This window comes from Hippocampus zosterae, chromosome 5 (assembly GCF_025434085.1).
Source record: "Hippocampus zosterae strain Florida chromosome 5, ASM2543408v3, whole genome shotgun sequence".
NCBI classification, from domain to species: Eukaryota; Metazoa; Chordata; class Actinopteri; order Syngnathiformes; family Syngnathidae; genus Hippocampus; species Hippocampus zosterae.
The window spans coordinates 1,082,180-1,103,060 of NC_067455.1; the positions used below are offsets into that span (position 1 = coordinate 1,082,180).

The 20,881-nt window shown below is 49.5% G+C and overlaps 5 protein-coding genes across 7 annotated transcripts in view; 3 read left to right on the forward strand and 2 right to left on the reverse strand.

Annotated features, from left to right (window-relative positions):
• Positions 1–20,881, reverse strand: part of LOC127601005 (upstream stimulatory factor 2-like) — a 231,061-nt gene that overhangs the window by 28,674 nt on the left and 181,506 nt on the right. The gene's annotated exons all lie outside the window — the stretch shown is intronic.
• Positions 1–20,881, forward strand: part of LOC127600983 (V-set and immunoglobulin domain-containing protein 10-like) — a 44,124-nt gene that overhangs the window by 8,219 nt on the left and 15,024 nt on the right. The window contains exons 10-11 of one of the 2 annotated variants that reach the window (XM_052065933.1): positions 454–537; positions 606–695. In XM_052065933.1, coding sequence (XP_051921893.1) covers positions 454–537; positions 606–680 — 159 coding nt within the window. In that variant the 3' untranslated portion in view covers positions 681–695. Of the gene's footprint in view, positions 1–453; positions 538–605; positions 1,182–20,881 lie in introns of those variants that run through there. The other variant, XM_052065932.1, reaches the window with a different exon arrangement.
• Positions 1,021–3,131, reverse strand: LOC127601027 (lens fiber membrane intrinsic protein-like). Its single transcript, XM_052066004.1, has 5 exons — positions 3,015–3,131; positions 1,740–1,951; positions 1,514–1,663; positions 1,297–1,431; positions 1,021–1,177 (listed from the first exon to the last, which is right to left on the reverse strand). Exons 2-5 carry the CDS (start codon positions 1,912–1,914, stop codon positions 1,116–1,118), a joined length of 522 nt encoding a protein of 173 aa, XP_051921964.1. The 5' UTR covers positions 1,915–1,951; positions 3,015–3,131; the 3' UTR covers positions 1,021–1,115.
• Positions 1,656–9,961, forward strand: LOC127600991 (sialoadhesin-like). Its single transcript, XM_052065950.1, has 10 exons — positions 1,656–1,680; positions 1,781–1,965; positions 5,003–5,066; positions 6,470–6,853; positions 7,151–7,456; positions 7,856–8,119; positions 8,211–8,486; positions 8,608–8,719; positions 8,793–8,946; positions 9,211–9,961. The coding sequence occupies exons 3-10, from the start codon at positions 5,021–5,023 to the stop codon at positions 9,334–9,336; spliced, it is 1,668 nt and encodes a 555-aa protein (XP_051921910.1). The 5' UTR covers positions 1,656–1,680; positions 1,781–1,965; positions 5,003–5,020; the 3' UTR covers positions 9,337–9,961.
• On the forward strand, positions 9,999–19,944 carry LOC127601040 (DNA repair protein XRCC1-like). Its single transcript, XM_052066021.1, has 17 exons — positions 9,999–10,330; positions 10,417–10,509; positions 10,780–10,887; positions 10,979–11,137; positions 11,958–12,032; positions 12,133–12,247; positions 12,495–12,598; positions 14,799–14,952; positions 15,036–15,264; positions 16,238–16,354; positions 17,039–17,120; positions 17,194–17,284; positions 18,166–18,217; positions 18,344–18,474; positions 18,560–18,650; positions 19,172–19,247; positions 19,440–19,944. Exons 1-17 carry the CDS (start codon positions 10,280–10,282, stop codon positions 19,545–19,547), a joined length of 1,836 nt encoding a protein of 611 aa, XP_051921981.1. The 5' UTR covers positions 9,999–10,279; the 3' UTR covers positions 19,548–19,944.

Below are 20,881 nucleotides of genomic sequence, written 5' to 3' on the forward strand. Positions count from 1 at the left end.
CCCCGGGCCTGCGTGGGTTTTCTCCGGGTGCTCCGGTTTCCTCCCACATTCCAAAAACATGCGTGGCAGGCTGATTGAACACTCTAAATTGTCCCAAGGTGTGAGTGTGAGCGCGGATGGTTGTTCGTTTCTGTGTGCCCTGCGATTGGCTGGCAACCGATTCAGGGTGTCCCCCGCCTACTGCCCGAAGACAGCTGGGATAGGCTCCAGCCCCCACCCCGCGACCCTAGTGGGGATCAAGCGGATCGGAAGATGAATGGTTCAGTGCAAGGTTAAAATAAAAACAAAGGTCACTAACTATTGCAGCACAAAGTAACACAAACTACAATTCTTAACCGTACGACTTAAGGTCAAGTCAAGGTCATCTTTATCGTCAAATTAATTAGCACGTAGGTAGCTATGAGTTTTCAGCAATCCGCCGGGATTAAGTAAATTTTTTTTTCTTGTTTCCAGGTGACGACTGCCCCGATGCAGTCACCTCACAATCTCTTACCAGGAGGTGTCAAGTCTCCCCCCGAATACAACAGACTGCATCAGGTGCTCCCGACGATCGTCTCGCCACGTTGACTCCAACAAATCTTCAATCGTTTCTTGTCGTTTTGCAGACGCCGTCCAGCCTTTCGGTGGCCGCGCCGCCATTCGTCCCGCCGCCGCCCGTCAGAGTCGCGACGACAGTCTGAGCCGGTTGAATTTTTGTACAGTAGGCCTTGTTTTTCCATTTTGTATTAACGTGTGTGTGTGTGTGTGTGTACACTATGATGTATTCTCTTAAAATGTTTTTCACGAATAAGTTTTTACACGACTCACATTAAAATACAGTTTATGCTCATTTTCGGAGCCGATTTAAGTTTTTGAAGTAGTTTGAGCGCCTGAATAAATATTTCAAGTTTGAATGGTTTTGCAAGAGAATTAATCTTGTTCATTAGCATCAATTAGTTTCAAATGATATTTTTTAGATCCTTTTACAGACAAGAAAATGAGTACGATCAAGAAAGTGTGCTTTTTAGCGCGACGGTAAGTCCACGTTTGATTTTATTTTATTCTTTCTTGAAGTCCTCTTGTGTGTTTTCCACCCGGTTAGCGGTAGCGCTCGACGGCCCCTTCGTGCCGCTCCTTCAACGTGGGCCGGCCACTCTTCTGCACTCGTGCATCCTGTAGGCACACATGTAGAATATACCTGCGACCCAAAACACACACAAAAAAAAGAAAAATGTCTTTGATTCCCTTTGAGTCCATACGTGCGTCAGTTTTATCTTTTTTCAAAGCAACTGAGACGGAGGAGATTTCTCCCTGCACCTGCAAAGAAGGTCATGAGCAGCGCCACCCATCCCAGGATGTAGGACCACGAGAAGCGCCAGTCGCCAAAGCGTTTGCCCAGGAAGTTGACGGTCACCCCCGTGTAGATGGCCATCGCTAGCAGCACGAACAGCGCTGCGGGCCGGGGGGAGCAATGCGACACGATTAAACGCCGCCGGGGACCTTTTGGCAACGTTTTGTTTTTGGCGCCACCCACTGGACACGAAGAACATGATGCCGGCGGCGAAGGAGCGGTTGAACTTCTCGAAGGCTGAGAAGTGAGCAAAGGACAGGATCCCCGCGATGATGCCGGCGAAACAAGACATGGCCGAGAGGATCATGAAAGCGCGCGTGGCGTTCCAGTAGGCTGCAAAAACAACCCGGGTACGACATTTTGGGTTCATTCATTCCTTGACCCTTGGATTGTCCGAGCCGCCACTTACCGATGCTGTCTGTCTGCATGTGACACTTTCCCGACATGCAGTAGCGCCAAAGGCCCTGGTGGGCAAAGCTGCCCGACAACCGGTACTGCATCCAATAGTCGGTGGCCGTGGAGACCACCAGCAAGATGTTCCCCACGATGGCGCAAAACAGCCCTCCGCCCATGAAGCTGTACATTGTGAGCGAGAGCCTCCGACGGCTTCCTCTGGGCCCCCTGCTGACACCGAGGTGAGGCGTCAGAGCGCTGATCTCACGAGACTTTTTCCTCAATCGTTTATTGTCTTTATCTGACGACGTCTTAGCAGACAAAATTCAAATACAAAAAAAAGTATACACAGTCCCAGTATATGTATATTCGTCCATCCGTTATTTGAACGGATTTATCCATATGAGGGTGGGCGGGCCCGCCGGAGCCTATCCCAGCTGTCTTGGTGCAGCAGGCGGGGGACACCCTCAACTGGTCGCCAGCCAATCATCAAACATTTGGTTGTATCATTCATTCATTCATTCATCTTCCGAACCGCTTGATCCTCACTATGGTCGCGGGGGGTGCTGCAGCCTATCCCAGCTGTCTTCGGGCAGTAGGCGGGGGACACCTTGAATCGGTTGCCAGCCAATCACAGGGCACACAGAGACGAACAACCATTCGCACTCACACTCACACCTAGGGACAATTCAGAGTGTTCAATCAGCCTGCCACGCATGTTTTTGGAATGTGGGAGGAAACCGGAGCACCCGGAGAAAACCCACGCAGGCCCGGGGAGAACATGCAAACTCCACACAGGGAGGCCGGAGCTGGAATCGAACCCGGTACCTCTGCACTGTGAAGCAGGCGTGCTAACCACTGGACTACCGGGCCGCCCTTGGTTGTATCAGTGGAGGAAAAATAAAGAAAAACAACACAAAACCGCCCCCCCAAAAAACAATTCCCCCCTCCTGTGACCCTGTTGCATGGACAGTATTTAAAATACAGCTGGCATCACGTTAGATTTTTTTTCTTTGTTTTTCTCAAGCTGTTGTATCATACCTTTTTTTTTCTTTATGTAACTGACATTTAGGTTACAGGTTATTAAAAAATGATGCACAAAAAATGTTTTACACACACACACATATATATAAAACTTTTATTTTCAAGCTTGGTATAATGGCTAAACAATGCAAAATTATGTTCTCTTAATTTTTCATTAAAATGTTAAAAAATATCATAAAATGGACATTGCAGATGATACTCCCCTCCTCCCCCACACACACCCCCAAAAAAGCGGCCACCACCTTACCTTAATTCCTCAGGCAGCGAGAGCGACCGAGAGTTGAAGCCAGCAGGGGAGCAAAGGTGGAAAGAGGACCCGCGGGGCCCAAGTCCAAAAAGTTATCCTCTGCCTTTTTTTTTCTGTCGATGGAGGCAAAATTCTTTAGCAGCGGGCTGGGTGGTGTTTTGGGGGATGCTGCCGCCGCCGCCGGTGTTGAGTCGGGTGGGGTGGGGGCGGGCGGGTTCTTCTGGAAATGCCGGCATGTGTAAAGCCCTGCACGACTGCACCGCTCAATGGAAGCTGCTGAGGTGCACGTTTTCTTTCACGGGACGTACCGGAGGTGGGGGGGGGGGCGGATGGGGAGGCCTGCTATTCTTTTAAAATGAGTGTCATTGATTATATATATAAGTGACTTCTTGTTTTCGTAATTATTGTTTATATTGGCTCGTGACTTTTTGGGGGGGGGCTCATATTTTTTTTATTTTTCACTCATTTTAGTTGATAGGTTCTTCAGATGTCTGTACTCGCCATTTACTTTTTGATATTCCAAATTTCCACATTTTCTTTTCAACCTTATACAACAATTAAATTCTGGAGTGTTTGGTTTTGGGGGGTGTTGCGGGGGGGTCCACTTTTTAAGAATCTCTTTGCAAAAGGGGAAAATTTGGTTCCTACACGGCCGATCTCGGATGTTTCCCAAGGTAAAGAGACATTCTTTTTCTGTTCTCACATGGTCATGTGACCTCCACGCCATTTTGACGGTGCCTGTTTTATGATCCAATGATTACATCTTGTGTCTCGATCATTCAAAAGGGGGCTTTGTTGTTCGGGGTCGACGAATGATGATGATGATGACAGTGGTCTCATAACATCCTGTCGTTTGTTTTTCCGCTAAATTTAGCTCATCATGGAGAAGTGTTTCTTGCTGAGGTGGTCCAACTACCCTGTTCCTGTTCCGGTCTCATGGCATGCCAATGACGACAACGTTCTCCTCACACTCCAGAAAAGTCAAGTCAAGTGTATGTCTCGAGCACTTTTAAACAGCCATCGCTGCATGCAAAGTGCTGTACATGGAGCAATTTAGCATGCACAATAAACAGTAAGACAAATCGGTAATAGAGGCAGTAGAAAGCACCAAACAGTAAAACCAAGAACACATCTAAGTCATGCTGAGTCGAATGCCAAAGAATATAAGTGAGTTTTTGGCCTAAAATTAGGCTGCTGTCCCTAATGAACTCTCCGCCGAGCGTCGACGGAGCCAATTTGAGGAAATGGCGTGAGGGTGACTCATCGGCGTCGCCTCGGAAATTGTTTCGGGCGCGCGCGCAAATCTTTGTCTTTGAACCTTGAGTTAGCCGTACTAGCACGTTCCCAATCACATATTATGTAATTTTGAGGGGGAAAAAAGAACCTGAAATTTTTCACATTAATTAATTTGCCTGTTTTTTAGTTCAAGCCTAAAACCCAGACATTTATTTTGAATAAATCACATATTGTTTATTGTAATTAATGCAAATAATTGATTTATTCATTTTTGTTTTTCTTTTTGGTGGGAAAAAAAAACGCATCATATATCGCCATTGCAATAATGAGGGAGAAAAAAATCACAGTTGTCCTATTTTTGAAAATCATCGGGACCTTCATAGTTTCGAAAGCCCCTCCCACCCCCCAGGAAAAGGCCAAAATCAGACTTCAGTCATTCCAAATTTGAACAGAGGCGTCGTTCCTTTGTTGCATTTTGGCCTTTTCCTCTTTGCCCATCACCGGAAGTCATTCAATTCAAGTCCCAATCAAATCGCGCCTGTCAGTTAGTCACAAATCAGAAAATAGTCGACTTAAATCCGACCGGAGTCAAGTCACATGGCTTAAGCGTAACCGATCTTTGACAAACATTGAAAATCTGATGGATAAAAAATTTTTAGCCTCAAGTTGAAATGTGAGCTTATGAGGCCAAGTGGAATTGCGCAACAATGTTGGGCCCCTTCATCCGAAACGTGCTTCCTCTTTTTGTTCAGTGTTGACAGAGGAGTCAAATGCACGCGGACGCCGTCGTCGCGCTCATGGGGCCTCTGCTTTTCGGTAAGTACAAACGGGCATTTGTTAGCGATGGCATCATTTCCTGCAGATTTGTCAAGATATGCCACAGTTGCAAGATATTGTTTGATATTGTACCGCATTCACGTTACAGGGAAAAAAAAGAAAAAAAAAGAGTAGTTGCCCACTTCTTCCCGCTTCTATAAATAGAAATTTAAGCATTTTTCTTTTGGGTGATGTCGTCAATGAAATGTCCGTTCACCACAATTAAATACAGTAGGGCGGCCTAGTGGTTAGCGCGTTGACCTCACAGCGCAGAGGTCGTGGGTTTGATCGCACTCTCAGCTTCTTTTGGTTTTTGCCATCGTTGAACAAAATATATACGGGGCTATGTTCTATGTACTTTCATTCATTCATTCATCTTCCGTACCGCTTGATCCTCACTAGGGTCGCGGGGGGTGCTGGAGCCTATCCCAGCTGTCTCCGGGCAGTAGGCGGGGGACACCCTGAATCGGTTGCCAGCCAATCGCAGGGCACACATAGACGAACAACCATCCGCACTCACACTCACACCTAGGGACAATTTAGAGCGTTCAATCAGCCTGCCACGCATGTTTTTGGAATGTGGGAGGAAACCGGAGCACCCGGAGAAAAGCCACGCAGGCCCGGGGAGAACATGCAAACTCCACACAGGGAGGCCGGAGCTGGAATCGAACCCGGTACCTCTGCACTGTGAAGCCGACGTGCTAACCGCTGGACTACCGGGCCGCCCTTTATGTACTTTAGATCAAGTAATATTATTTGTATTTGATTGTGTGTATATAAAAAAGTGATTTTTTAAAAAATTGTTATGTAATATTGTGAAAATAATTACAAATAAATACATGAAAAAAATGTTTTTTAGAAAATGAGTGAGGCGTAACATAACATGAATATGTAACATATATAGTGGTGTGTGTTTTTATATATATACATATACACACGGGCAGCCCGGTAGTCCAGTGGTTAGCACGTGGGCTTCACAGTGCAGAGGTACCGGGTTCGATTCCAGCTCCGGCCTCCCTGTGTGGAGTTTGCACGTTCTCCCCGGGCCTGCGTGGGTTTTCTCCGGGTGCTCCGGTTTCCTCCCACATTCCAAAAACATGCGTGGCAGGCTGATTGAACACTCTAAATTGTCCCTTGGTGTGAGTGTGAGCGCGGATGGTTGTTCGTCTCTGTGTGCCCTGCGATTGGCTGGCAACCGATTCAGGGTGTCCCCCGCCTACTGCCCGGAGACAGCTGGGATGGGCTCCAGCACCCCCCGCGACCCTAGTGAGGATCAAGCGGTTAGGAAGATGAATGAATGAATGAACATATACACACACACACACGAGTAAAATCTATTAACGTATTGTTGAATGTGCAGCATTCATGTCATCCTGATTTTCTATCCTGCGCCCCCAAAACAGGCGCCTTGTTTGCGGGGGCGCGGGCCTCCCTGGATCCCTCCACGCCCGACCGAGTGCTCGCGGTGGTGGGCTCGTGCGTGCTCATCCCCTGCTCCTTCACGCCCTCATCAAAGAAACGCGTAGACGTGCGCCTGCGCCTGCGAGGTCACGGCCGGTTGTCTTTGTTCCGCCAATCCCGCGTGGCCTTCAACAGCGAAGACGCAGAGGAAGTCAGCGACGTCTACCGGGAGCGTATGTCGCCCTCGGGTTTGGCGACGGAGGGCGACTGCTCGTTGAGGATGGACGAAGTCCGCACGGAGGACGCCGGGACCTACGAGGTGTCTCTGAAGAGGACTGGAGACTCGGCTTGGGGGAGGGCCAAGTCTTTCAGTTTGAACGTCGTGGGTGAGTGCCACGCGGCCCGTTTAGGCAGCAGGCGTGGTCTTCTTGGTCTTTCGATGTTTTATTTTGTGCTTCTGTCACACCCGGTTTAGGCAGGAACTACTTGAGTCTTCAAGCACTCCTTTAATTTCGTATTCACGCGGCTGCCCGTTTAGGCGGGCAAACTAACCGGGTCGGAATGAGCCCCCCCCCCCCCTCGCTGTCTTTGATCACGGTTCTTCAGCAAATGTCGTTGATGCCGCCCACCTGCCAAATTCACTCAAAAAGCATGAAGGTGATAGGCGTCGTCTTCCCCGGCAGACACCCCCGAGGCTCCCGTGATCAGCGGCGCATCATCGGCCGCCGACGGGCAGTTGGTCACCTTCAACTGCAGCGTCGCCTACCAGTGCCCCTCCGGGCCCCCGAGCCTGCGTTGGCAATGGGAGCGAGGAGTGCACCCCCTGGGGGACCGGCGAGTGCGGACCCTCTACACCCAAGACCAGCGGCCGGTGCTGCAGAGCTCGCTCACCTTCAGGGTGTCGCGCCGGGTGAAGGCTAGCGTGCGGTGTGAGCTCAGCTACCCGAGAGCCAATATGGTGGCCGCCTTCAAGGATCTTCACGTGACGTGTAAGCAAAAATTGACTGGACGGACACAAATGTTGTTAAGACGCTGATGAAATGTCAAATTTGATCATCGGGATTAGTTTTCAAGCTTTGGGGCAGGACTAATTGTGCCCCACATTGGTTTTCACATGATTTCTCAACACATTTTTCTGGTATTTTAAAATTCTGGGGAGGGGGGGTGTTAGAAAATGTTATCTGTGTTTAAAAAGCTCTCCAAATTTAGATATTATTTACATATTCTAATGTTATTTGAACAGCAATAACGTGCGTAGTATTTTAATGATGAGTTTTCATTTAGCGTTAGCAAATTCTGCCTAGCAACAACTTGGATGTGGTTCAGTACAATTTTTTTTTTTTTTTAATGACATAACCAATAGACCCCATGTATGTCCCACTCCACAGTCCCACCTAAAGATGTGACGGTGCAAGTGCAGACCGTGACGGTGCAGGAGGGGGGCAGCGCCCTGCTGGCCTGCTCGTGCAAAGCCGACCCGCCAGTGTCCGAGTATCGCTGGTCCTACATCCGAAGCGGGCGCACGGTCCACCTCGCCCCGCGCACGCACACCATCCGCCTGCGCAACGTGACGCGCGACACGGCGGTCCGCTGCATGGCCGAGAACCCGGTCGGACGCGCCCAGTCGCCGACGACCATCCTCAATGTGCAATGTAATTGCGGGCGAGTGCCCCAAAACATGGTTCAGCGGTTTTTTATGAATGTAAAATAATTGGGGGGTCGGGGGGGTCTTCTCTCCTCCAGATAAGCCCGTCATCCAACGCCTCTCATCAACTTGCGTGGAGGAGGACGGGGCGCTGCGCTGCATCTGCTCAACTCATTCCAACCCGCCTCCCGCCATTAGCTGGAGCGTCAACGGCAGCGCCCCGCCGCGCGGCTACAACGCCTCGCTGTCCGCCGACGCCCTCACGGCCACCCTGCGGGGTGGCGTGGCCGGGGGGCCGCAGACGGTCACCTGCTTGGCCCTCAACGCCTTCGGGAACGACTCGGCGATGCTGTCTCAGCGCCGAGCAGGAGGCGGTGAGTTCAAGTAAATTGTCAGTTAGCAGGACCGATTGCGCCCCATGTATTCTGCCTAGCAACAGCTGACCATTTTCAACATCACCATTAAATCAAAGCGTCGTACTGCCTTCTTGCGCAGACTCTTGGCTGTCGCTGTGGTTTTGGGTTCCCGCTGCCGCCGTGCTCCTCTCTGCCATCTCCTTGGCCGTGCTTGCTTGCTTCTGCTGCTACTATCGAAAGAAGTCCGGCAAGTAAGTCAAGAAGCCGAGCGCTCGCTCGTTTGGGGCGCGACTTCCAATTTGGCTCCATCCGTCTATCTGTCAGGAACGCGCCCGGCAGATGTGCGTCAGGACCTGGACTGTGCCAGACCCACACGCCGGTCTATGTCAACTGCTCAGAGGTGAGCCACGTGTACACCAACGGAAGCTACCAGCTGCTCTACCAGAACTGCACGCCGCGCTTTGTGCGCACTAAGCAAGTACGTGGGCAACACTCTGGCGGCGTGGTCATATTTTTTTTCACCAAACTGCTTGAATAACGATTGAATTAAAATGCGAGAAGAAGAAATTTAGATAATATGAAACAAAAGACTGTGGAAACTCCAGTTATGAACTTTGCTGGTTCCGGGAGAATATTTTGTAACTTGAAACATTCATTAATCAAGGTATGACTGAGTAGAGTTGAGTCATTATCAGTGGAACCAATTCCTCATTTGTTGTTTTGATTATCTTGTAATCGTTAGGTGCGCCCGATGGAGAGAAGGGGCGGCGAGAGGAGGCGAGGAGGTCCGCGCGGAGGCGTGGCCAGAGAGGTGCAAGGCGCCACCGCGGCTGACCCCGATTCAGCCATCTACGTGGAGGTCCTCTAAAACTCAGGCTGAGCGATGACGACCCCCGTGACATTCCTCTGAACTCTTGTTTTATTTATATGACAGACACAATGCTTTCATGGCCACTTTGTCTTCTTTGATTTGATCTGGGCTGCTCGTGTGCACCCAAATGGGTTCTTGTGAAGAGGTTTGATGTTCCTCAGCTGGACGTCAGCCATAAAAAAGGGGGGGGAAAAAGCGTAATTGCATTTTTTTTCTGCTTGAAAACCGCCCTTGAACCCTCGTTGTGATCTTTAATTATCTGTATGTAGACTACATTTTGATGGATCACACATACAAAGTTTTACTTTGATCTTCAAACTTTTTTTTGCCCCTCTTTTGGCTCATGTGCTGCTGTAATCCGTGTACAGATATGCTACCCGCCAAACGAGAAAAAAACAACACTTATTAAATAGATTTAACCACAAACACAACTAAAGTGAATTACTGTAATGGTATGAATTCAAAATCTAATATTTGCATTCAATGTCTACGCATAGACTTGCAATGCGCTATTTGACCGGTTAGAGGCAGTAATTAAGATAGCGACGCGTGATTCAATGACACAAAGAAGAAAAGGCGCTTCGTGATTGGTTGGAGTTATCAGAACTCGCGTCACAATAAGACGCAGGTTTTAGGTGGGAAAATGATTTCGATACTGTGTGCAATTTTTAATCAGATTGCATAAATATCCCGTTGAGCGTAAACGCGTGTATAGTAAATGAATGACAGTTTAAAATTAGATTTGAATTTCGTGCCTTTTGGGTTGTTTATCGGCAAGGGAAAAGTTTACTCCCCATTGTTTGCTAGCTCGCTCGCGGGAGACATTCGTCACGTAATTTCTCGTTCAAATGACTATTTTCTCTTGCGGATGTATGTTTATTAAGTGACGGTTAGTGTGTAACCACCTTAAAAGTGTTTATTCAAGTACAAAGTGTCCGCGATGCCCGAAATCAAACTCCAGCACGTCGTGTCGTGCAGCACCGAGGACAACGTAAGTAGAATGTCTCGCTTGCGTTGTAAGAAGCTTCATTTAACCCGGTGGGAAGAAACATGCGTCCTCCTTGTGGCAAACATCAGACTCACAAGGCGGACAACCTCCTGAGCTCGGATACGTACAGAAAGTGGAAAGCCGCCCGAGCTGGAGAGAAGCAGACGTCAGTCATTCTTCAGGTGACCTTGATGGGAATGAGATGCAAATATTTGGGGGGGGTGAGGTGATGCTTTTTCGATCTCATTTCATGGACATGTCTACTAAAAATAACATTACGCCGTTGCATAAATGAACCACCTGCGTGGCATCAATATTTTCACTACGAATGTCGACTTTATGCTTGCCCTACCAAGTGGAATTAAATTAAAGTCAAATATCAACTCAACACTCTCACGACATTGCAGGTTCACAGATGATTGTCATTAATTTCTCCATTCTGTCATTTCTAGTTCGAGAAGGAGGAACAGGTACACAGCGTGGACATTGGAAATGAAGGCTCAGCGTTCGTGGAGGTCCTGGTGGGGAACTCCTCCTCTGTCAGAGATCAGGACTATGAGGTACCACGCAAACCGCATCTCCTCTTGCCCTCATTGACTTTTCACACATTGCCAACTTTAAACCCACTCTGCCGTGTTTTGGGCCTCTCAGGTGCTGTTGGTCACATCGTCCTTCATGTCACCCACGGAGAGTCGTAACGGCACCAACATGAACAGGGTGCGCTTCTTCGGACCCGGACAGCTGCAGAAGAGCACGGCGCAGGAGAAGTGGGACCGGGTGAAAATTGTCTGCAGCCAGCCTTACAGTAAAGTAAGGCTATCAATAAGCAGAGAGTGATCAAACCGCATGCCTATGACACAAACTAGCATGTGCCAGAAGTGCAAAAACATTTTTTTGGGGGGGGGGGGGGGTAGCATTCATGCTCAACTTGAGCTAGGAAAGTTGTCGAAATCACTTGGGGTCGACAAGAGTTGCTGAGATGAAAACGAGCTCCATCCACTCAATTATTTATTTACATCGAGAGAGAATCGTGGTGGGACTGAGGTGAAGCCCTGAGGAACTGAATTCCAAAATATTGATCCATTCGGATAGAAGTTCACAGGCCAATCCAACAAGCTTGTGAAACACAAAATTACCTGCAAAAGTGTTTCAAAATATAAACATCAAGAACCGGGCCATCCGATGAACACAAAATCCATCATGTACCAAAATTAAGATGAACCTATCATGTGAAACATTGGTATTGGGCCATTTTATTTTGAAGTTGCCCTAAGAAACACAAAACATGGAGGAGTATGAGAACTTAATACTTAGCAGCAATGTGTCTGATTGACTCGTATCTGTACAAATATATATATATGTATCGAGAGAGAGAGAGAGAGAGAGAGAGAGAGAGAGAGAGAGAGAGAGAGAGAGAGAGAGATGTACATATATCGGCCAATCGGTTATTGTAATTTTTGTCTGCCTAGTAACAGAATTAGCATCAGCCTCAAAAATCTATATTGGTCGGTCTTTAGTACAAAGTCTTGGGGAATCGGCATATTTGCGACCAAATATGAGCCCGGTACACTTGCCCAACCTAATTGTTATCATTTCAAATATAATGTACACATGTCTGTGCCTCTTTTAGAACATCGCATACGGCCTGGCCTTCGTCAAATTCCACTCGCCTCCGGACAAGAATGACCCTCCAGTGACATCCCCAGTAACGCACTGTTGTTGTTTTTTTTCCAACCTCCATTTTGTTTTGCCCTTCATTTAGATTTTTTTTTTTTTTTTATGTTTGCTCCTTCTCTCTCCATGAGCAGAAATTGACCAAGCTGGGTCAGTTCCGGGTGAAGGACGACGCTCCCGCCTCAGGCTCCAGCATGCAGCCCGGCAGTCTCTTCTTCAGCGCCAAGTCCAGTCCTTCCCCCAAAGGCAAATTCACTCACCCACCCCAGGCTCGCCCTGTACAATGCGTTTAGCTCAAAATCAAGCACAGCAGCTTTTATCCGTCCGTCCGCCATCCGAGCCGCTGATCCATCTTTGAAAGGAAGCCAATACTGGCAGGGCGGAAGGAAACAATGACATCACATCCAATACGTCACATCAACAAGGTGTGTATGCATTTATTTTGTCCTCACCCCCATGCTTTTCCACCCCCCCCCCCCCCCTCTTCCTGTAGCGTCCCAACAGAGTAACAAATTGAGCTACGCTGCCGCTGCCTTGCAAGCCGCCGGGCCCGCCGCCCCATCGTCGGCTCCTCCATCATCCTCCACTTCGCCACAGGTACTAATCTTCATCCTTCCGTCTGAGTCAAGTCAAGAGTATTTCTCGAGCACTTTCAAACAGCCATCGCTGCATACAAAGTGCTGTACATTCATTCATTCATTCATTCATTCATTTTCCGTACCGCTTGATCGCGGGGGGTGCTGGAGCCTATCCCAGCTGTCTCCGGGCAGTAGGCGGGGGACACCCTTAATCGGTTGCCAGCCAATCGCAGGGCACACAGAGACAAACAACCATTCGCACTCACACTCACACCTAGGGACAATTTAGAGTGTTCAATCAGCCTGCCACGCATGTTTTTTGGAATGTGGGAGGAAACCGGAGCACCCGGAGAAAACCCACGCAGGCCCGGGGAGAACATGCAAACTCCACACAGGGAGGCCAGAGCTGGAATCGAACCCGGTACCTCTGCACTGTGAAGCCGACGTGCTAACCACTGGACTACCGGGGGTGCCTAAGTGCTGTACATGAAGCGATTTAACATGCACAATAAACAGTAAGACAAATCGGTAATAAAGGCGGTAGAAAGCACCAAACGGTAAAATCAAGAACAAATCTAAAGAATACAAGTGGGTTTTGAGGAGGGCTTTAAAGATGGGCAGCTAGTTACTTTAGTTACTTCTAATAATGTTTGGTCCACAGACCTGAGGCGCCGGGCAGGTGTGTAGGGGGCGGATGAGCTCAGAGAGGTAAGGTGGCGCCAGATTATTCGGAGATTTGAAAACAAAGAGGAGGATCTTGGAAAATAACTCTAAAATGAATGGGGAGCCAATGAAGGGATGCCAGAGTAGGAGTTATGTCCCCCCTCTTACGAATACCAGTCAAGAGGCGAGCATTGATCAGACCATTGATCGTTCATTCATTCCGTGACCATGAGCGAGCCGACATAACACGCAACCCAACGTTTGCAAATCTCTCGTTCGACAAAGCCTTTTTCTAAGGCAATGGCGAAATGTCGATTTTCGATGGGCGGTTGCCTGGCAACCGTTTCCGTCTGGCAGCTCAATAATAGGAATGTCTTGACTTCACAAACATGTTTTGACTGCTTTTGTTCATGTTCACTTTTCAGACGAAAGCTTAAAAGGGGCACAGAAATTGCTTTTTTTTGTTTGTTTGTGTTGAAATGTGTTATTCACCCGGAGAATAGCCGCTGCATAGTTTGCGGCAAGTGATCACTTAAGCGGCAACCGATTCATTTATTCATTTATATTTAGCCTCTTGCATTAGCTGACATTAGCGCTCTCAAAACGAACATTTGCCTCTTTGGTTTGTACGCATTCATACCTTGCAAGGTAAAACACGGAGACACTTTTGCCTCTTAACCCCTCCCAGGGTTATAGAGTGTGTGTACGTGTGCGTGTGTGTGAAATTAGCCAGCGGTGACATTGCGTAAGGTAAGCAGAGCTGCAGTTTTGTGGAAAGGACAGATGAGCCGGTCGGTTGGGCAGCTTTCAATATTGATGGGGGCTCAGCAAGATTTCGGATGGTTGCTGGTTTGATGCCCGGACTCTTCTCTTGAGTCTGGGCACAGGTGTGGGGGGGGGGGGGGGGGGGGTAAAGGCGCTTTGTCATCCTTGACGGTAGCCGCGGCGCCGTACGATGGCGGCCTGCTTAAGACTTAATGGCCTTGTTTGGCTGTTCATTCAGGCGTCGCGTTGTGGATAATTGGCACCCGTCTTGTCAGAATAGCAGCGGGGGCGTTCGTTTTTTTTTTTTTTTTTTTTTTGTCTCGACTTGCTCTCTGTAAAAGGCTTTTCAGACACGCTTTCAGTGTTCTCGGGTTTTTTTGGAAGATCTTTTCTTTCAGCCCCCGATTTAGGATGGCTCCATTTCATTGAAAGGAGACATAAAGCTACTCCCCCCCCCCCCCCCCCCCCCCCCAACATTTGAAACATTTCCCAAATGTCAGTTAACCGGATATCCTTTTATCCACATGGCCCAAGATTTAAAAAAAAAAAAACGACAGCATTCTCGGCACTAGGAGTGAGCACAGGGATGGTCCGCTTCACGGAGCATCTTGTTGCGTTTATTTACTTTCTCTAAAATTGGTTAAAACGCTGCGATTGGCTGGCAACCCGTTCAGGGTGTCCCCCGCCTACTGGCCGAAAACACGCGACGATACTTTGCCGTCTGTCTGTAGCTCTCCTTATTGCATCCCTCCATCCATGACATTTCGATACGTCTCCACCCACCCGTTTAGGCGCCCGCAAAGAAAAAGTTTGACTTCAGCAAAGAGCGTCAGTCGGCATCCGGGCCTCCTCCCGCCAAGAGAAGCAGCCCGGGGAGCTCGCCGGAATTCAAAGCCGCAACCGCCAAAGTCAAAACCGGCACGCCGAGCCCCGGCGCCTCCAGAGGTGTGCCGGCTCACTTCCCCGTCACCTCGCAATTTCTTGTCCCCAAAACCCCGCCCTCCAACCTCTCCCGTTGATCCGCGCAGCCGCGACGGCATCTGCCGAAAAGAAGCGCGAGAGTCGTCCCAAAGCAAAAGAGCGGCCGGCCAAAGGCGTGAAGACTCCCGAGCAAGTGCCCTTCAAGCGCATCATGGAGGGAGTGGTGTTCGTCCTCAGCGGCTTCCAGAACCCCTTCAGGGGGGAGCTGAGGGAGAAGGCGCTGGAGATGGGAGCCAAGTACCGGCCGGACTGGACGCCCGACTCCACGCACCTCATGTGAGTCGCCGTTCCATTCTCTTTTCTGACGTGTTTTCAAAAAAAAAAAATGATGAAGCTCCGTCCGTTAATGAAGTTTCATTAACGGACGGAGCTTCATCATTTTAATGAAGTTTCATTAACGGACGTAATCATCGTCCAATTGTTATCGGAGCGCTTCGCTTCAAGTGCGTTTACTTTCAGTGTGCGCAGTAGGTTTTGTTTTTCGCAACAATACGATTTATTTTGAGCTGGAAAAAGAAATGCTTTATGATCATGAATTATTTCAATAGTTTGACTGGAAAATGAAAGAGTTATGGATAGTCGACCATCTATGGTCACGAGCTATGGGTCGTGACCGAAAAGAACAAGATCCCGGATACAAGCGGCCGAAATGAGTTTTCTCCGCAGGGTGTCCGGGCTCTCCCTTAGAGATAAGGTGAGCAGCTCAGTCATCCGGGAGGGGCTCAGAGTCGAGCCCCTTCTCCTCCACATCGAGAGGAGCCAGATGAGGTGGCTTGGGCATCTGATTCGGATGCCTCCTGAGCGCCTCCCCGGTGAGGTGTTCCGGTCATGTCCCACCGGGAGGAGACCCCGAGGAAGACCCAGGACACGCTGGAGAGACTACGTCACCCAGCTGGCCTGGGAACGCCTCGGGATCTCCCGGGGAGAGCTGGAAGAAGTGGCTAGGGAGAGGGAAGTCTGGGCTTCCCTGCTAAAGCTGTTGCCCCCGCGACCCGGCCCCGGATAAGCGGTAGAAGATGGATGGATGGATGGATAGTCGATTGCTTCTTCCCGCGGTAATGCTGTTGACGTACAACATGGCTCTTGAAGCGTCGCCTCGTCGGGCTTGATTTTAAATGAGATGTTGAAGACGTTTTGTCAGCCGGCGGCAACGGAGCAGAACATTGAGCTTGCAAATCATGCTGTGCCTGTGCCTGTGTGTGTGTGCCTGTGCCTGTGTGTGCGTGTCTTTCCACTCATTAATGTCCAGCTGTGCCTTCGCAAACACCCCCAAGTACAGCCAGGTGAAGTCGGCGGGTGGCATGATCGTGCGCAAGGAATGGGTGATTGACTGCCATCAAAGGAAACGGAAACTTTCCTACAAAAGGTGAGCGAGAAAAGGGGGTGGGGGTCTTCAAACTTTCTAAAGTAAGCTTCATAAAATTATAGTCAGTCATACGCCGACTGGTAATAGTCCGTGAATAGCACGCCCCCCCCCCCCCCCCCCAAAATATGATGGCCCTCCATCCTCCTCGGCCCCCTTTCCCACCCGGCCTTTGGATGCGCTCGCCTTTTGCCTTTATTTACCGGCCGCATCCGCTATGCTTAATTAAAGCCGCCACTTACCTTTGATGGCGTCGAGGGCCCGTAAGCAACACTTGAAGCCTCCGCGCCCACGTCAGCGTCACGAGCGACCGCTACCCGAAGAGTCATTAATTATGCTGCCGCACGCGCACGGCCATCTGACGAGATTCCGGGCGCCGGATGCCGCCGAGACGCCTTCCATCTTTGGCCTTAAAATGAGCAAACGATAACGATTTTCGCTTTTGTTTCTTTTGAATGGATTCTTTCTGCCGGTCAGATTAAAAAAAAAAGGCTTTCGATATGAGTTTCTCATGAACTCTGTGAGCACGTAATTCAAAACACTTGAACCTTAGATCATCAACCAAAAAAAAGCACTGCCACAAAAAATGGGAAAGAAAATATCCCTTGATAATCATTTGTATAAAAACCGTCGTAAAATAATAAGAATAATTAGAATGATGTGTGTGTGTGTGTGTGTGTGTGTCAGTTATTTGATGGATGGCGCAGAGTCGAGCTCAGAAAGCGACATGGAGGCAGACGAGCAGAGTGAGGAGGAAGCCGGCACCAAGGTACCCAGCCCACCCGAATCGAGCCAACGGGGGGGTCTCCCGATCTTCATCCGGACTCTTCCCGCTTTGACAGTCGCCGCCGAGACCGGCGCCAGCCAATAAGCAGTCGGAGGCGACCAAGGTGGACGAGTACGCCGGCTCCACCGACGTGGACGACGAACCGGGTTGGTGGCCGTCGAACGTTTGAGCGCGACGCGTTGGTATGCTTTCAAAAATGCGGCGGGGGCGACACGGAGCTCCGGTGTACTTTCTTGAGGTTTTTTAAACGAGGAACTTGTGAAGCGTTGAGCTCTCCGGCAAAATGATTTTCATTTCGGCCAAATGTTGCAACGCCTCCAAACGAAGCGTCGTGGAGCGCGCGGGAGGCCCGTCTTGTCGTCACCGTTTGCAACTCGGCGGGACCAACGCAAAAAGCAAACGGGGGCCCGATGGCCGTTTGAGTGTGGCGGCGGGGGCCCGATGGCCGTGACGGGACTTGGGCATGATTCTCATTAGCATGTTAATGCCGGGGCCACGCGTGAAGTGGTTGAGGAAGCGCAAGAAAAGAAAAAAAAAAACGCCAACGAGAGCTGCGGCATTTTAATGAGATCTCCGCGGTGCCTGCTCGCTGCCGTTTTTGCCTTGCCCCTTTTTGTCTCCCCCCCCCCCCCCCCCCCCCCCCCCCCGCGCCTTAAAGCGCAACCTTCCAAAACGCCATTAATTCTCCGACACGAAACGCTTGGCTGCGTTCAAAATCGACCCGGCTCCTCTGGTGTAGAAAGGAAGAAATGTTGTGGCTTTTTGGGGGGGGGGGGGGTAGGGGGGGGGGGACGCCGTCCTCCATTTCTGCACTGCCTTTTGAATTTCAATACGTTGAAACGTTGTCCTTTTAACTCATTCCAAGCAAGTCCGAAAAGACGCTTAAAAACGCCATTGGGAGTGAATGAGTTGCTGACATCAAGCGCATTGTGCGTAAAACGCGCTACGCAAATCAAGATGGCCGTCCGCGCCTAAACGGGCCGCGCCGCGCGAGGACGGATTGACAAACGAGCATCTGTGTTCCCAGGCGGCGTCGACGACGACGACTCTGCCGACGACACGGAGGACGAACTGCAGAGGTAAACCCGCCGCGAGAGATTTCAACACCCCCCCCCCAAAAAAAGCCAAAAAGACCAGCACCTGGCGAGGTCAACGGCGGCGGAAGACGCGCTAAATGCTCGCCGCTCTTTCCATGGCCGCCTCAGGGTGGAGAGCGAGAACAGGCGCAAGAAGAATAGCAAAGCGCTCAAGCGGGAAGAGGATCCCTACGCCGGCTCCACGGACGAGAACACGGACGCCGAGCAGGAGCAGGATCGGCCCATCCCGGAACTGCCCGGTTAGTCTCGGCGTCCCTCGCGGGCGGCGGAAACCGCGCCGTCTCGGCTTTTCATCCCCGCCGATTTGCCGTTTGTGTCTTGCAGACTACCTGGACGGGAAGCACTTTTTCCTCTACGGCAAGTTCCCCAACAACGAGAGGAGACAACTGGCGCGCTACATCACCGCCTTTAACGGGTAACTCGTCCTTCTTGGGCCCTCGGCACGCTCAAAGGCAAAAGTTTTTGGAGTTGGGCTTCAAGACGGGCATCAGATTTCAAGTTTCAAGAGGGGTTAGCGATTCGGAGGGCAAGGTTTATGCTAGGTTTTGGATTCGGGACTCGACTCCGGATGAAAATGAGGCTTACAAATTTAGGGTTCAGTGTTCAAATTTGAAATGATGGTTTCAAGGCATGGTAGGGTCTCAATCCCGAGTTGGGGTTTGAAGTGGGGGCGTCAAATCTGGATGAAGGTCTCAAAATGAGGAGAGTCATGCCTGGGTTTGAAACTGGGGTTGGGGGTATGCGGATCAGGATTTCGAAACGGCATTGGGGTTTTGTTGAGGGCGGAGTTTCCGAGCTCCAACAGAATCCCAAACGCCTTTGCGGCGCTCATCAACCTTCGCTGATGGATTTGACTGGTCGCGCATGCGCAAAACCGGACCGGACTGAATTCCGCAGGCCTTGCGTCAAAGTTTTGAACCGCTTCCTCCCTCGCAGCGTCCTGGAGGACTACATGTCGGAGGCGGTGCACTTTGTGGTGACGGGCGAAGGATGGCACGACTCTTTCGAGGACGTGAGTTGACTCGCCCATTGTGGGAACCAGGGGGGTGGGAGTGGGGGGGGGGGGTCAAAATTTCAAAGCAAGCAACTTTGACTAGGTTGGGTCATTCCATGCAAGTTTTAGCTTTGCTGTTGTGAAAATTGGCAAAAGAGTTTTTGTCGACGGCCGACTTTGCCGTTTTTCTGCGGGTGAAATCCTTTTTAGGCCCTGATGGAGAACGGCAACCTGAATTTCGTCAAGCCGGCTTGGATCTACGCCATCGAGCAGCGGCGCAAGCTGCTGCCCTACCAGCCGTACAGCGTGGTGCCCTGAAAACCACGCCCCCGCCTCTTTCTCGTCTCTTTTGCTGGTTTGACTCCGCAAACTACACTCGCTTTGGTGAGATGTTTTCCTGCAAAGGTGGCATCGGCATCGACGCTAGATTGTTTGTTTGTTTGTTTAGAGAAGACTTCAACTGGCCCGCCTCAGGTTAGCCTGATTGATCAGGGCTGCCGAGCGGCGGCGACGAGGAGGTGCTCTTTAGGAGGTGTTCGCAAAGTTCCAGATTTGGTTTTATTTTGGCGGGGGGGTTTTTTTCGCCTCCGCTTTCCTTCCAGAGGAAGATTTGAGATTTGATCAAAGTGGCTTTTGTAATCTTTTTTTGTGTCACGTAGCTTGCGAGAAATAAGACGTATGTGAGGTTGTCGAAATAAACACTCAATTTTGAATGCACGGTGACGTCGGCGTGACTCCTTTGTACCGGCTGCTTGACAGAGACCATCAAGCTCAAGGTTTTTAGTTTTTGTTTTCAGAGCACTTTTGTTCACTTTTTTGGATGATGTTTCTGGGGGGATTTTGGCAGTTGTGTTTTTTTTGGGGGGGGGCGGGGTTATTACATTTGGGGGCTACTTTTGGAATGGAATTGATGTCCATTCTGGATGCTTTTTGTGATCTTTGTTGATTTTTACATGAATTCTTGTCAATTTTTGTGAGTGCCAATTTACATTTTAGTGGAGATTTTGCCCATTCTGATCAATCTGAATCATTTTTGTATGTTCTCTTTTTTTCTTGTAGGAATAGATTTTTGTGGTATTGTGTCAATTTCCAAGGGATTTTTGTCGACTTCGGACTGAATTATTGACTGTTTTTGTGGTTTGAGGTTTGTTTGTTTGGGTTTTTTTGCTCATTTATTTTTAATGAGTGTGTAAAGTTTGTTTGTAGATTTTGGTGGAGATTTTTGTCTGGGGGGAATTTTGTTTGGTCTTTTTTTTTTAAATGTGGATACTTTCCTTTTCTTTTGTTGACAGTTATCTTTGCTGCAGTTTCATAATGAACTCTCCAGGGGCTTGTGCAGGTCTGCTCCACTTGTTTGCAGGGGATTAGGAAGAAATTTCGAGGTGGAACAAAGACTCGGCCAACAAGAACCAGGAAGTTTGGGTTCTCATTAGGATGAAACTTTAATTTGCTCCCGCGTGACTTCAATGCAACAGAAATTTACATTGAGTAGAAGTAGTGAGAAACTTTTTTTTTTTTTTAACATGTGGCTCACAAAATAAGTGTATTTGAATTGTTTTGATAATGGTTTATGAACCGGTTGTTTGGTTCGCAGTCTCAGGCTAGATGACAAACTGCAGGAATAAATTCTACCAGTGGCAAACAAAGGTGCT

Excerpts from the sequence above, each read along its gene's own strand:
- LOC127601027 (XM_052066004.1), bottom strand. The coding sequence starts at position 1,914 with ATGTACAGCTTCATGGGCGGAGGGCTGTTTTGCGCCATCGTGGGGAAC. Across the intron at positions 1,664-1,739 it reads CATGCAGACAGACAGCATCG|CCTACTGGAACGCCACGCGC; the intron begins GTAAGTGGCGGC and ends TTGTTTTTGCAG. Across the intron at positions 1,432-1,513 it reads CATCATGTTCTTCGTGTCCA|CGCTGTTCGTGCTGCTAGCG; the intron begins GTGGGTGGCGCC and ends CCCGGCCCGCAG.
- LOC127600991 (XM_052065950.1), top strand. The coding sequence starts at position 5,021 with ATGCACGCGGACGCCGTCGTCGCGCTCATGGGGCCTCTGCTTTTCG. Across the intron at positions 8,487-8,607 it reads TCAGCGCCGAGCAGGAGGCG|ACTCTTGGCTGTCGCTGTGG; the intron begins GTGAGTTCAAGT and ends CTTCTTGCGCAG. Across the intron at positions 8,947-9,210 it reads GCTTTGTGCGCACTAAGCAA|GTGCGCCCGATGGAGAGAAG; the intron begins GTACGTGGGCAA and ends TGTAATCGTTAG.
- LOC127601040 (XM_052066021.1), top strand. The coding sequence starts at position 10,280 with ATGCCCGAAATCAAACTCCAGCACGTCGTGTCGTGCAGCACCGAGGAC. Across the intron at positions 10,888-10,978 it reads TCAGAGATCAGGACTATGAG|GTGCTGTTGGTCACATCGTC; the intron begins GTACCACGCAAA and ends TGGGCCTCTCAG. Across the intron at positions 15,265-16,237 it reads CCCGACTCCACGCACCTCAT|CTGTGCCTTCGCAAACACCC; the intron begins GTGAGTCGCCGT and ends ATTAATGTCCAG.